At 46.1% G+C, this 14,584-nt stretch overlaps 1 protein-coding gene across 1 annotated transcript in view; it reads left to right on the top strand.

Moving 5' to 3' along the window:
- The first annotated feature begins 12,781 nt into the window (after positions 1-12,781).
- Positions 12,782-14,584, top strand: part of DR1 (down-regulator of transcription 1) — a 37,144-nt gene continuing 35,341 nt past the window's right edge. Inside the window, exon 1 of the mRNA XM_003933295.4 lies at positions 12,782-13,743. Coding sequence (XP_003933344.1) covers positions 13,524-13,743 — 220 coding nt within the window. The 5' untranslated portion in view covers positions 12,782-13,523. The remainder of the gene's footprint in view (positions 13,744-14,584) is intronic.

The raw sequence follows: 14,584 nt of genomic DNA, 5'->3' as shown, positions 1-14,584 counted from the left end.
TTCCTGAGTTCTTTAATTTTGTTTAAGACAGCACCTGACTGGTTTATAAAGTAGCAGCATTTCTTCCTAGAAAGAGACAGGTTCCTTCTGTCTCAGCTATTTAGGGCCCTTCTACTTTGAAGAGCTATGGCAGCTAAAGAGTTAAGTTATTTCTGCCAAGTAAACTGCCTCTGCAGAGAGAATTTTTATGTTATTATTTAACTCCTGAGATAGCTTATATTTAAACTGAGTAGAGGTAGTAACTTTTCTTTTCTTTTTTTTTTTTTTTGAGACGGAGTTTCACTCTTGTTACCCAGGCTGGAGTGCAATGGCGCCATCTCGGCTCACTGCAACCTCCGCCTCCTGGGTTCAGGCAATTCTCCTGCCTCAGCCTCCTGAGTAGCTGGGATTACAGGCACGCGCCACCATGCCCAGCTAATGTTTTGTATTTTTAGTAGAGACAGGGTTTCACCATGTTGACTGGGAGGGTCTCGATCTCTTGACCTTGTGATCCACCTGCCTCCGCCTCCCAAAGTGCTGGGATTACAAGCTTGAGCCACCGCGCCTGGCCGGTAGTAACTTTTCTAATGCCCATATCAAGTTTTCCTATTATTCTGACTCTCCCCCTACCCACTATGAAAGGAACAATTGGAATTTGAGAACCCAGTTACAGATAGCAAAGTTAAGAGTGATAGTCCTATTAATGCCAGGCTGTAAATTAGACTTATGAGCAGTTACTTTCCTGGGGATCTTGTCAGAAGAGCAAATGTAGATCCTGTAGCAGCTCACAGGTGTACCAAGGGTCGTCTCCTGGAACTTCAGGCTGCGGAGTGGAGGCCTATGATTTCCTTCAGGAGGGGTCCAAGGCTTCAGCCGAGTGTGATGAATCCATGAGTCAATTCCCACCACCTTAACTGCCGTTGGGGTAGACAGAAGAACTGAAAATGGTCCTTCCTAAGATGGGCCTAGAGAGGGAGAGTCTGAGCGGAGAGACTTAACAAGCACCAAGTCTCCAGGGCAGAACAGCTCTTTCCCTTTTTCCCCAGGGTGTCCTTCAGGTAAGGGCCTAACAGCCGGTTGCTACTTAGCCAAGGAGGTTATAGCTTTTATTAGATCTGCTGTTTCCTTGTCTAATAGGAGATCAGTAGTAAGAAAGAGCCATCCGTAAAGCACCTCGTAGGGGCCGAGTCCTATTTTCTGAGAAGAGTTTCAAGCCCTTAAGAGTGCTATTGGTCATAGAGAAGGCCACGGGAGGTGGGTTTCCCGTGCCAGTTTCTTTAGGTTTCTCTTAAGAATTTCTTTCATCTTTTCCATTTTCCCTGAGGACTGAGGCCTCCAAGCACAGTGGAGATGATACCGTATTCCTAATGCCCTGGAAATACCTTGGGTCACTGCAGCTTTGAAGGCAGGGCTGTTATCACTTTGAAGACAGTGAGGGAGTCCAAATCTAGGGATTATTTCATTAATCAGGACTTTTATTACCTCCCTCTTGGGCTTTTTCTCTTCTACAGGGGAAAGCCTCCACCCAGTTTGTGTAGGTGTACACATACTAGCAGATATTGTTATCTTCAAGACTTAGGCATATGGGTAAAGTCCATTTGCCAGTCCTCATCTGGATAATGACCAGCTCCCTGTTCCCCAGGAGGAGCTTTGTGATGTGCCAAAGGATTATTTTTCTGGCATATTTCACATCCCTTGACTATTTGTTGGACAGCCTTGAAGAGATCTTTCTCTATAAATATAGATTTGTCCATTCAATGGGTATTCTCTATACCCATATGGAAGGTTTGATGCAGGGTTTTAAGTACTTTCCACAGGCTGGCAGCAGGTAGGAGTATTTTTCCCTCCTCAGTAGCTAGCCACCCTGAAGGAAGAAGATTATGTCCCTGGGAGATTGCCCACTATACCTCTTCTGATGAGTATTGAGGTTTAGATCGCTGGAGAGGGTCCTTCTGTAAATTTTTGTCTAGCTGCCCTTTTTGCTTCTAGGTCAGCTTGGCACTTGACCTCTGCTTCCTCCTCCTCTCCTTTCTGGTGACCCCGGCAGTGTAAGACTGCTACCTCTTTGGGTTCTTGGACAGCTAATAAGTCTAATATTTCCTTATGATATTTAATGGGCATTCCTGCTGAGGTTAGGAACTCTCTTTCCTTCCATATGGCAGCACGGGCACGCAGAACCAGGTAAGTGTATTTGCAATCTGTGTATATGTTTATTCTCTTTCCTTTTCCTAATTTTACAGCTCGAGTGAGGGCTACTAGTTCTGCCAGCTGGGCATTCGTTCCAGGAGGAAGGGAATTACTTTCAAGCACTGTTTGATTATTGACTACTGCATATCCTACTTTTTGAACTCCATTTTCCATAAAGGAACTTCCATCAGTGTATAGCTTAAGGTTAGGATTGGCTAAAGGAGTTTCTAAGAGATCCTCTTTAGCCACACAGTTCTGAGCTATAACCTGCTGACAGTCATGTTCTGTGTCTGCTCCTTCCTTAGGCAGAAAAGTAGCTGGATTGAGGGCTGCACATGTGCGCAGCTGAAGTACAGGCCCTTCGAGCACTAAGGCCTGATATTTAAGTAGGTGGTTGTCAGACAGCCATAAGCCTCCTTTAGAGGCCAGAATTCCAGCTACATCATATGAAGTCCATACAGTTAGATCTTTCCCTTGCACTATTTTAACAGCTTATGAGACCAGTATGGCCACCACGGCTATGACTAGCAAGCAGTGTGGGCAGCCTTTTGTTACTGCATTCATTTCCTTACTTAGGTATACCACTGGTTGTGGCATGGCCCCCAAGTCTGGGTGAGAACCCCCAGTGCCACTCCTGACTTTTCCATAACATATAGGGAGAAGTCGTTCCCTGTAGGAAGGCTTAGAGCTGGAGCCTGTAGTAGTGCCTGCTTTAGGGTTTGAAAGGCTGCCTCAATTATAGGGTCCCATTGTATTAGATGGATGTTAGCTTTTTCGGCTTTCCTTAATTAGAGTATATAGAGGTTTTGCTATTTTACCGTATTTGGGAATCCACAATTGGCAAAAACCAGCTATTCCTAAGAATCCCTGCAACTGTTTTAAGGTCTTTGGACAGGGGAAGCCCAGTATGGATTGGAGACGTTCTCCATCAAGGGTCCGAGTGCCCTTAGACAAGACAAGCCCTAGGTATTTTACCTCTTGCCTACAGAGTTGGGTCTTTGGCTTAAAAACCTTATCTCCACAGATGGCAATGAAGTTTAGGAGGTCCTGGGTGGCCTGCTGACATTGGGTTTCTGAGTTTGCAGTTAAAAGTAAGTTATCCATGTATTGAAGAACCAGAGTACCTGGATGTGAAAATTACTAGGGTCCTGAGCTAGAACCTGGCTAAACAAGTAGGGGCTATCTTGAAAGCTCTGGGGTAACACTGTCCAGGTGAGCTGATAATTTTGGTCTAAAGTCTTCAAAGGCGAACAGAAACTGGAAGGCAGGATGTAATGGTACACAGAAGACCCAGGAATGTAAACCACTGTGCCTCTCCTGGTATTTGAGAGAGCAAGGTGTAAGGATTAGCTACAGCTGTGTATAAAAGAATCACAGCTTCATTAATAAGCTTGAGATCCTTCACCAGCTTCCATTGTCCATTAGGTTTTTATACTCCTAAAACTGGAGTATTACAAGGGCTGTTACAGGACTTTATTGGGCCCTGAGCTTTTAAGTTCCTTACAATATCTTGTATCCCCTTTAGGGCTTCCGGTCTTAGGGGCTACTGTCTTTGGTAAGGAAAAGAGGTGAGATCCCTTAGCCTTATTCGAATTGGGCATGCATTCTTTGCCCATCCAAATAGTCTGTCCATTGCCCAAACCTTGGGATTAATCCTTTCTTGAAATAATGGGCAGCAGAGAGAGATTTCCTCCCTGATGATGTTTACATAAATAATGGCTCCTGCTTTGGCTAACAGGCCCCATCCTAGTAAGGGAGTGGGATTTTCTGGAATGATGAGGAAGGCATGGGAAAAGAGCATATCTCCCTAGTTACAGCTTAGGGGCTGGGAGAAATATCGGGAGACTGCTTGTCCTAGGACTCCTTTGACAGTTACAGAATTGGAGGACAACTCTCCAGGACAGAAGAGTAATATGAAGAAGGCCACACCAGTGTCCAGGAGAAGATCAACCTCCTGGCCCTCTATGGTCAGCTTTACCCAGGGCTCTGTGAGGGTGACGGCTTGTGCTGGCACTTGCCCCAGGCACCCTCAGTCCTGCTGTTGAGTCATCTGGTTAGCCACCTCAGGCCCTGGGGACCTTCATCCCCTGGGACGATGTACTTTCCAGTGACCCCCTTGGCACAGTGGGCAAGGACAAGGTGGTGGTTCATTTCTCAGAGGACAATTTATTATGAAGTGTCCCATTAGGCCACAATGGTAACAAGCTCTGCCAGACTGGCAGCTAGCCCAAGCTTTTCCCTCTTTTGAGCCCCTTGGGTTTGCTTGTCCAAAGGCCATGACTAGAGCTGTGGCTTTTCTCTGGTCTCTCCTGTTCCTTTCAGCCAGTTCCTCCTGGTTTATATTATAAAACACCAAGATTGCTAGGTTTAGTTATGATTCTAGACTCTGTTCTGGCCCCAGGGCCAGCTTCTGGAGCTTCCTCCAAATGTCAGCTGCTGATTGCATAATAAACTTGTTCTTTAGTATTAACTGACCCTAGATGGAGTCTGGTGACAGGGGAGTATATACTTTCTTAAGTCTTCCCACAATTGCTTAAGGAAGACAGGTGGGATTTCTTCTTTTCCCTGAGTTATGGTGGATAACATTGCATAGTTTATGGACTTCTTCCTAGTTCGCCTTAATCCCTCAAGTATGCAGGTCAAGAGGTGCCTACAACTCCAGTCCCCCTGTTCTGAGTCAGGATCCCAGCAAGGGCCCATGCTAGGGACTACTTGTCTACTTGTAGGAAATCTATCCTTTTCCTCTGGCATCATTTGGTCATGTATTTGACTAAGGTACCAGGTGTCTCCAAGCTCTTGAGCAGCTGCTAGAGCAGCCTCTCTCTCATTGCTGGTTAGGGTTTGACTAAGCAATAACATGATATCTTTCCAATCTAATTCAAAGGACCGACCCAGGACCTGCAGAACATCGATGTACTTGTCCGGGTCATCTGAAAATTTTCCTAAGTCTGCCTCAATTTGCTTTAGGTCAGAAAGTGAAAAGGGAGTGTGCACCTTGGTTGGTCCAAATTCTCCTCCTACAGCCTGTAGGGGGCAGAATCGGGGTATCCTACTAGCCTGAGATGCCTTGGCTGTTTCAGCCTCTCCTGGCTTCTTTTGGGTTATTGGAGCTGAGGGGGCCTGGTCAGCATTGGTGGAGGGAGGAGTCACAGGGAGTCCTAAATGTGGGGGTAGTTAGTCCTGAGGAGGGGTTAGTAGGGTCTGGGGTACAGGCCTTACATAGCTGAGGATTATTCCTTAGAGAAAAGAAAACTTGCACATAGAAGACCTCAAACCATTTACCTTCGATCTTACAAAACAGGTCTAATTGTAGAATGGTGTTATAATCTATACTTCCCTTAGGAGGCCAGGTTTTTCCACTCAGCAGAGGGTATCATGGCCACACTGTTTGGCAGAGAAAAATGAGCTGCTTCTTCTTAAAAGATTGTGTGTCAAATTGGTCCCAGCTGTCCAGGATGCATTTTAAGGGAGACTTTGCCTTGGCAAGAGTAGCACCCATCTGAAATAGAACATAGGAATGCCCGCATCCCTGGTTATTCCCTGCAAATGCTAAGCCTGGGAAATGCCCCAGTTATAGTGCTAGCCCTGGGGCATCCCCCAGTTGTAGCAGCTCATAGTTTTCTTGTGCCCAAGATGCATGATCATCTCTCAGGGCGTTCCATGTGCTGGGTTTAATCATGCTTACTGGCACCACAGCACACACATTCACTGTCTACATGTCTTCACTGACCACCATAAAGGCATAGGGACTGCTGGGATTGGTGGTTCATACCAGCGAGTCCCTGAACCAGGTCAGTGAGGCTTGGATGGTGGGTGTTAATATTCCCTGACAAGAGTTCAATTTACATAGGCCTGATTATAAAACTGCCCTCTGAGGGTAAACTTCTAGGGGTGGACCTCTGAGCACAACAATCCAAACGAGGCTAGATGGCCACGTGGCCGAGGCCGAAACAATGCACTCAGGACCCAGGCCTCCTCCCCCACCCCACTTTCCATTATAGGAAAATGTCCTAGGGATGTGGGGCCTGTAATTAGCTATTTGAGTCCTGGACCTGGTTAGACTATGGTTTTCTAGATGGAGAAGTTCTGCTGTACAGACAGCCAATCCTAGGCAAGACGAATTGTACCTTATTAGATTCTGGCACCATTCAGTTGGATTGGGAAATCTGTAGGTGACAAAAAACACAATATCCTATAGCCTCCAGCTCCTGGTTTCTACATGTAGTCCCCATCCAAGCCCCAGTCAATCGTGACTCTGCTTAACTTCTGGGCTGGGGCATCCTCAGGCTGCTATAGTGCCAGGGGGCTGCTGGGAAGAAGTCTGCCTTATGGAAATCTGGACCCAGGAGGTGTGGGTCTGAAAGAAACAACAAAAACTGAGCTCCACCATGAGTCTGAAAAACCAGGAGTGTCTGACACAGCAGCACCTGCAGCCTCAGGAAAGCATACCCCTAAGGTGCCACTGTCCGCCATGGTGGCTGCTGGGACCACATGCACATGTTGGGTCCCTCCCTGCACTACTGCCTTCTCCTGAAAATGGGCCTTGGGGTGCTCCTTCAATGCAGCCTGCTCAGCTGGGATCCATTAAGCTTTGCCTGAATAAAAAAAAAATGCTGTACCTTTAAATCTAACCATGCTACTTAGAGGCAGGACAGAGCCTGCATTTACAACCGCATGTGCCCGGCTCAGCCGCCACGCTGGCGACCTCTGTGCTTGGTGCCTGCTTTCTGCAGACAGCATTTGCCAAGACACGCGTGCGTGGCCAGCAAGCCCGCAGGCCAGGCATTCCAGGTTAGTGGGCCACCCCGGAGAAGCACTCCTGCGCTGTGGCAAGCCCAGCCACCCGGGAGGAGTCCCTGTTTGGGTGCTTTCCCTTTCTTAATCACTGCTGCTCCACTCCACGTGGGCAGTGGGGATGCCTGGGGGGAGCTACAGCATTCAGAACTCCCGGCCTGACCTGGCCATGCCCAGAGAAACCAGAAAGAGAGAGAGAGAGAGAGAGAGAGAGACAGAGCGCGCGCGAGAGCGAGAGCGAGAGCGAGAGCGAGCAGGTTTGGAGAAAGCCAGGCACAGTGCCTTTTAATTTGGCCAGGCCACTTTCAGCAGACACTTCTGGGACTCCCGTGGTCCCACACAGGCCCGGTGGCCTCTGTGCCTGGCACTTTCTCCTTGACAGATTTAGGAGAAGCAACAGGACAGATTTAGCAAGTGAGAGGGGTCCGATTCACTCACTACTTCGAAGTAACACAGTCTTTTATGATGTTTCTCCTGGCTGGCTTACCACAGATGTAACCGGGTGACAGGAGCCAGGCTGAGGGGGTGTCCCCAAAATGCTCACTGTTCCCTGATTGAATGTGTTTTCCTAGATCCTTGGGCCTCACTCACTCAAGAAAGGGGAGAGGGCCCTGGTGGTGCAGTGAGCTCATTCAAGTAAATATTGGACCCAAGCAGCTTTACAGAAAAGCAATTTATTAGGCAGAGAGAAATAGAGAGAGAGAGAGAAAGAGAGAGAGAGAGTTTCCATGCTGTCGTAGGAGGGGATCCAGAGATGGAGTCTCCACAGGTAAAGACAGCAAGAGAGAAGGTTTCCATGCTGCTGTGGGAGGGGATCCCAGAGATGGAAATCCATATAGGTAAGGGAGTAGAGGGAATTTAACCCCAGAGTCACTCCCTCCCCATTCCAGTTCTCATCCAGCGAGAGGAGGTTTTCAAAACTTCCTTTGGATTGATTGATCTTCGACTTTGATATAGGATTGGCGGCCTGGCCTGCAATCAAAGCCTTCTCCCTTGGAGCTTTTGGTGGGCTTTCTAAACAAAGGAAGCTCACTTGGGCTTTCTACCCAGCCCATGCATGGGAAAAGTTAGACAAAGAACTCTAGCCTCCCAGATAGGGAGATGGATGGAAGCATGGTGCTAGGAAGTTCTTGCCTTTGAAGCTACACCTCTTGTGGACCTGGGAAGAGAAGTTAGAATAGTCCCTCAATTATAACAACCAAATACACCTGAAAGTGCTTTATATTTTTAAAGTCCTATAATGAATATAACCCTTTTTTAAATTAGAGATTGTTATCAAACTACAAATAGTTTCAGCTTTGGAGTTAAATAACAACCTGTTTTGAAATTTCAGCTCCATTACTTATTATCTGTCAGACTTTGAACAAATTAGTAAAACTATCTAAGACTGTTCCTCTCCTCCCTCCCCTCCGCCATGTTGAAATACCTGTTTTGCATGGCTATATGGAAATTAAATGAAATAGCAAATATGAAAACTTTTGGCACAGTGTATAATTCATATCAGGCATTGATATGTTTTGTTTTTGCCCTAACCTACTTTTCCTGCAGCATATATCACTACACCTCTTTACAAACCCTACTAACAGAGCCACTCCAAACTACTTTATTTTCCCAAGCAATACAATGTACTTTTATGTTTTTTCTTCAGCCACATGCTCTTTCCTTCTCTATCAAAATTGTACTCAATCTTCAAGCTCAGTTAAAACATTCAGTCCTCCATAAAACCCTTTGTACTTTACAAAAACTGGTGTTTTAATCACTTCTTCCCATGCATATTCTTAGCCTGTATGTTTTTTTTGTTTTTTTTTTTTGTTTTTTTTGTTTGTTTGTTTGTTTTTTTTTTTGAGACAGAGTTTCACTCTTGTTACCCGGGCTGGAGTGCAATGGCGCGATCTCGGCTCACCGCAACCTCCGCCTCCTGGGTTCAGGCAATTCTCCTGCCTCAGCCTCCTGAGTAGCTGGGATTACAGGCACGTGCCACCACGCCCAGCTAATTTTTTGTATTTTTAGTAGAGACGGGGTTTCACCATGTTGACCAGGCTGGTCTCGATCTCTTGACCTCGTGATCCACCCGCCTCGGCCTCCCAAAGTGCTGGGATTACAGGCTTGAGCCACCGCGCCCGGCAGCCTGTATGTTTTATCACAGTATTTCATTTCAATCTGGTTTATGTTCCGCATCTCCCACCAGATTATAGGGTCTTCAAGAACAAGGTGGGAGTTGTATTCATGTTTATTTCTCTCACATCATAGTCAGGAACTAGACAGTTGTTGAATGAATGTAGAAATCAGATGCTGTCTTCTCTTTCCACTTTCTATAGGACATCACTTCTATAAATGTCTGCTGTGTCTGAAGCTTTTGTTGTGCAAAAGCAAGCACATCTTCTCTAAACAGCTCCCTTTCAATTCCACTGTTTTTGACAGTGACACTCCCCTAACTCTAGTCTGAGGCTAAACTTTTTTTTTCTTTTTTTTGAGAAAGGTCTCACTTTACCACCCAGGCTGGAGTGTAGTAGCATGATCATGGCTCACTGCAGCTTCAACCTCCTGGGCTCGAGTGATCATGCCACCTCAGCTTCCTAAGTAGCTAGGACCACAGGTGTGCACTACCACTCCTAGACAACATGACAAAAATAATGTTTCATATATATGCACTCTCTCCAAAACTCTTTTTTTTTTTTTGAGACGGAGTTTCGCTCTTGTTACCCAGGCTGGAGTGCAATGGCGCGATCTCGGCTCACCGCAACCTCCGCCTCCTGGGTTCAGGCAATTCTCCTGCCTCAGCCTCCTGAGTAGCTGGGATTATAGGCACGCACCACCATGCCCAGCTAATTTTTTTGTATTTTTATTAGAGACGGGGTTTCACCATGTTGACCATGGTTGGTCTCGATCTCTCGACCTCGTGATCCACCCACCTCGGCCTCCCAAAGTGCTGGGATTACAGGCTTGAGCCACCGCACCCGGCCTCTCTCCAAAACTCTTAAAGCTTAATAAGATGTTCTCTTTGTCCTCAAAAGCCTATTTATAATATAACTACATATAGTGTACCATAAATAACTAAATATGGGCTACAGATTAGCATATTTTATGACATATCACACTGGTATTTATATCCAATTAAATTTCTCTCAGCCATATATGTAATAAACTAGTTACATGATTTATTACTAGTTGAAGACTGACCAAGCTTGTTAAAGATGATAATAGCCACTAACATTATATAACAATTCATACTATAAAAAGCACTTTTTATAGTACGAAAAATACTATAGAAAGTGATATACAAGTCTCATTTGACTTTGAATCCTGTGTGTTACATAATATTTCTATATCTAAATTGAAGAAAATGAGGCTTGGAGAGTGACTTGTCTAAGTAACAAAAAGCTGGGACTGGAACCTACGTCTTTTTATTTCACATTCAATTCTATTTATGTTACCACAGAAGCCTGTAGTAATAAACTATTACTGAAATAATGTGTACTCTACGCATCTATTTAGCATAAGTCTATAAAGATAAATGTTACATGAAAAAGCAAAGTTATTACACTTTTTTTGGGAGAGACAAGATATGGGTCAGTGACACTGTGACAACTTTGGGGACATTTTTTGCTGGCTAGCTTTTTCAGGTTGATAAACTTGATAAAGTCAAGATAAATTTAGGCACCATAATGAATCTTTAAATCAACAGTAAACTGACAAAAAATAAAATAAAAAACCCACCACCTCATAAAGATGGTACATCTGAGCCAACAGTTCACATTCCCATTTTGAAGAAATTTTTTTTGAGACAGAATCTTGCTCTGTCACCCAGGCTGGAGTGTAACGATGTGGTCTCAGCTCACTGCAACCTCTGCCTCCAGGGTTCAAGCGAACTCCCGTCTCAGCCTCCCAGCTAACTGAGATTACAGACACCCACCACCATGCCCAGATAATTTTTGTATTTTTAGTAGAGATGGGGTTTCACCATGTTGGCCAGGTTGGTCTCAAACTACTAAGCCAGTCTCTCAAAAGTGCTGGTATAACAAGCATGAGCCACGATGCCCAGCCTGAAGAAAATTTAAATACTGTTTTTATCAAAGAAATTTTGTTTCGACTAAATTTAGTAGCACTGAAAAACAAGTGTTTACACTTCAGAAATTAAAGAACTAGTAAGTGTCCTGGAGGAAATGCTAAATGAAAAAATAGTATAATAAACTGTAATGTCTTCTTGAAAACAGGTGTCTCAAAGGAGACCATTTTGGAGAGAGAGAGAAAAAAAGCAAGCAGGGGTCAGACAGAACATTTTAAGAAAACGTTGCCAACAAGCCAGTTGCCATCCTATGTATCAAGAGCAGTGAATCTGATGAACCAAAGTGACAAAATGGATTTAAATGGTGTCTTGCTAATTCCAACATCTCACTATTTAAAGTGTAGCCTCTTCTTCCACATGACGATATAACAAACTTAGTGGTTTGTTTTTTTTTTTTCTTTTTGAGACGAAGAATCTTGCTCTGTCACCCATACTGGAAGTGTAGTGGCACGATCGCAGCTCGCTGCAGTCTTGACTCCCCTGGGCTCAATCGACCCGCCCACTCACCTCAGCCTCTAGAGTAACGGGGACTACAGATGCCTGCCACCAAGCCTTGTGGAAAACAACAACAACAACAAGAACAACAACTAAGTATGTCATACTGTCGTATGGAAGAGGCTAAACTATAAACAATGGGATGTTGGTACACACACACACGCACACACACACATTTATTTATTTATTTATTTATTTTATTATTTTTTTTGTAGGCACGGGTCTCCCTATGTTGCCCAGGCTGGTCTTGAACTCCTGGGCTCAAGTGATCCCCCCTGCTTTAGCCTCCCAGTGTTGAGTTTACAGGCACGTTGAGCCACAGCGCCCAGCTGACACGCTTTAAAAAAAAATGCAATTTCTGTTTAGATCTTGACACCTGTTATTACTAGTCACTATGGAAAGCAGCAGAAACCAGTTGCTTAAGATGCTCTAACATTTTTTTCCCCTGCAGAAGCCAACATGGAATACACCATGAAAACTGGCTAAATGGGAACATTCTAATATAGCTCACTGAATGCCGTGCATTTCCACTATGTTGGAACTGACTTCAACTTTCCTTCTTAGCGTTTAGGCGACTTAGTCTCCTCTGGGCAAGTAACTTCTCTGAATGTTTCGTTTCCCATGAAGCAATATATACATATATATATATATATATATATATATATATATATACACACACACACACACACACACACACACACACACACATATATAGGTGGAGGACTTTAGAGAGCTTAATCCGAATAAGGTCTATTATACATCTTCAAAAGTAAAACAGACGATGCAGAAACAGGCACACGGGGTTCTGCTTTCCCCACCTCCCACTCCCAAGCTCAGGCCCCATTCTTCACTTTCAATCCTCATTTGGGCTCCTATAGGAATACCAAAGAGAGCTATTTTATTAACACCAGCGCTCCTCTATCCCCAAATCCGGCCAGGGAAGGGTTCGGAGGCCTCAGCTGCTTGAAAGAGGGTAGAGACGATCCCTCCTCGCCCATCTACCCGGCCACCGACCCCTTCCCAGATCCAGCGTCCCGGCCCCAGAACAAGCGCGTGCTTGGATCTCTCCGGTACAGGGAGGCGCGCGCTTGCCTGGCGAGGGCCTCCGAAGGGACGCGATCCCGAGGCGCTAGCCAGGACCGCAGCAGGCGGAAGCTGCTGGCAGCGCAAACGGGCGGCTGCAGCCGGCATGGGTGGGGGAAGGGCTGCAGCCACACCCGGAAGTCGGGCTGGGAGGGAGGGGGAAATCTGAGGGTTCGAGGCTTCCGGTGGCGCAAAGGGTGTCGGGAGCGGCTTCCAGCAAACCTTCCCTGGCCTCTGGAGGGACCACCGTTGCCGCCGCTTCGGCTTCCAAGATCTACTTTCGGGCTACGCGGCCACGGCGGCCGCCAGTGCGACTCCCACTGTGCCTGGCTCTGTCCATATTAGTTCCCAGGCGGCCGTCGCCTTTCCAGCAGTGGTAGCGGCAGCGGCGGACATGTTGTGAGGCGGCGGCGCGGGTGTCTGAAGGATGGTTTGGCCGAGGCGGCGGCAACGGCTGCTGGCGGCGGCGGCGGCAGCGGGGCCTCGGGCTCTGTAGAGCCGAGCCCGCTGGGTACCTGCCCGGTACCGCGGCGAGGCCAGTGCCCCTGGATCTTGCCTCTGCTCCGACGCCGTTGGGGACCAGTTAGGCGACAGCGCCTGCCCCTCTGAGGAGACCCGAAGGTGGTTCCGCAGCCGCTTAAATTTCCGGACCACCGCGCTCTCCCCGCCTCAGCCGGGGCTGTGTTCTCCCTAGAATCCTCAGGCCCCCCGCTTTCCTCCCAAACTCGTCCTGAATCTCACACACTCGGTTGTTCCCAGCCCTCAAGCCGGCTCCTCCTCCGTTCCTTTTCTGCACCCTCTTCGCAGAGCACCCCCCGGGATCACTCTCCGAGGGCGGCTTTCTGAGAAATATCCGTGGAGTAGTGGGCCAGAGCTGGGGAGTTTTTAAAAGTCGAGGCGCGAGAAACAGGAAGGTACTATGGCTTCCTCGTCTGGCAACGATGATGATCTCACTATCCCCAGAGCTGCTATCAATAAAATGATCAAAGAGACTCTTCCTAATGTCCGAGTGGCCAACGATGCTCGAGAGCTGGTGGTGAACTGCTGCACTGAATTCATTCACCTTATATCTTCTGAAGCCAATGAGATTTGTAACAAATCGGAAAAGAAGACCATCTCACCAGAGCATGTCATACAAGGTAAGTCGTGTGTGGGAAGTGGTTTGAATGAGGGGCTAGGGGGACAGTCTGCTAATCGCGTGACCTGTTGGTGTCAAAGCCTTCATTCCTTTTCACTGGTATGTAACTTCATGAAAAAGCCAGACTGGCGTGTAGGCAGCCGGTGCTTTGAAACACTCCCTTGGTAGCGTTCTTGCAGTACTTTTCATCCAGCGAATACACGGAAGGAGTGCAGACATTTAGGTCAACGTCCCCAAAACTTAAAGAGTAAGAGTGATCTCATTTTACAGCCAGGTAAGCCGAAGCAACAAGAATTGCTTGCCTGAAGTTGAACTTAGATAATAATTAAGGAACGCAGAAGTTCTCCCTTGGAAAGTTAAAATTCCGACACAGGAACTTCAAGCTTGAGTGGAGACAGAGCATCCCTTCCCCACCTAACCTTTCACCAATATGGAGGAAAAGATTTATCTTCTGAACACATGACTTAAAAGATTCTTAACATGCGATGATGTGTTCAACGTTGTCAAATTTATCGTTGTTGAATAAAAGGAGTATGTTTTCTGCTTTAAAAATGGTTTGATGGTACGTTCATGAATGAGTTACCGGAGCACTCGTTCCTGTTCCATTCTGTAAGAAAAAGGTGAACTTTAAATTTTTGTTTCTTCTTTTTGTTTGCTTTCATGTCTTTTGCTTTGTTCTGTTCTGTGGTGGTAAGTTTTAAAATCTTGGATTCAAACTTTATGTAAGTTTCGTGTTTTTTTTTTTTTAACGGAAAATTTCCTTGTCCTTTCCTACTGTCATTACCATTTGAATGTATAAACTTAAGCTTTTATTGAACAGCACTTCTGAAAGCTTCAACAGT

This window comes from Saimiri boliviensis, chromosome 11, assembly GCF_048565385.1.
Source record: "Saimiri boliviensis isolate mSaiBol1 chromosome 11, mSaiBol1.pri, whole genome shotgun sequence".
NCBI lineage: Eukaryota > Metazoa > Chordata > Mammalia > Primates > Cebidae > Saimiri > Saimiri boliviensis.
The sequence above is the reverse complement of the archived record's forward strand: the minus strand, read 5'-3'. Positions and strand labels throughout refer to the sequence as shown.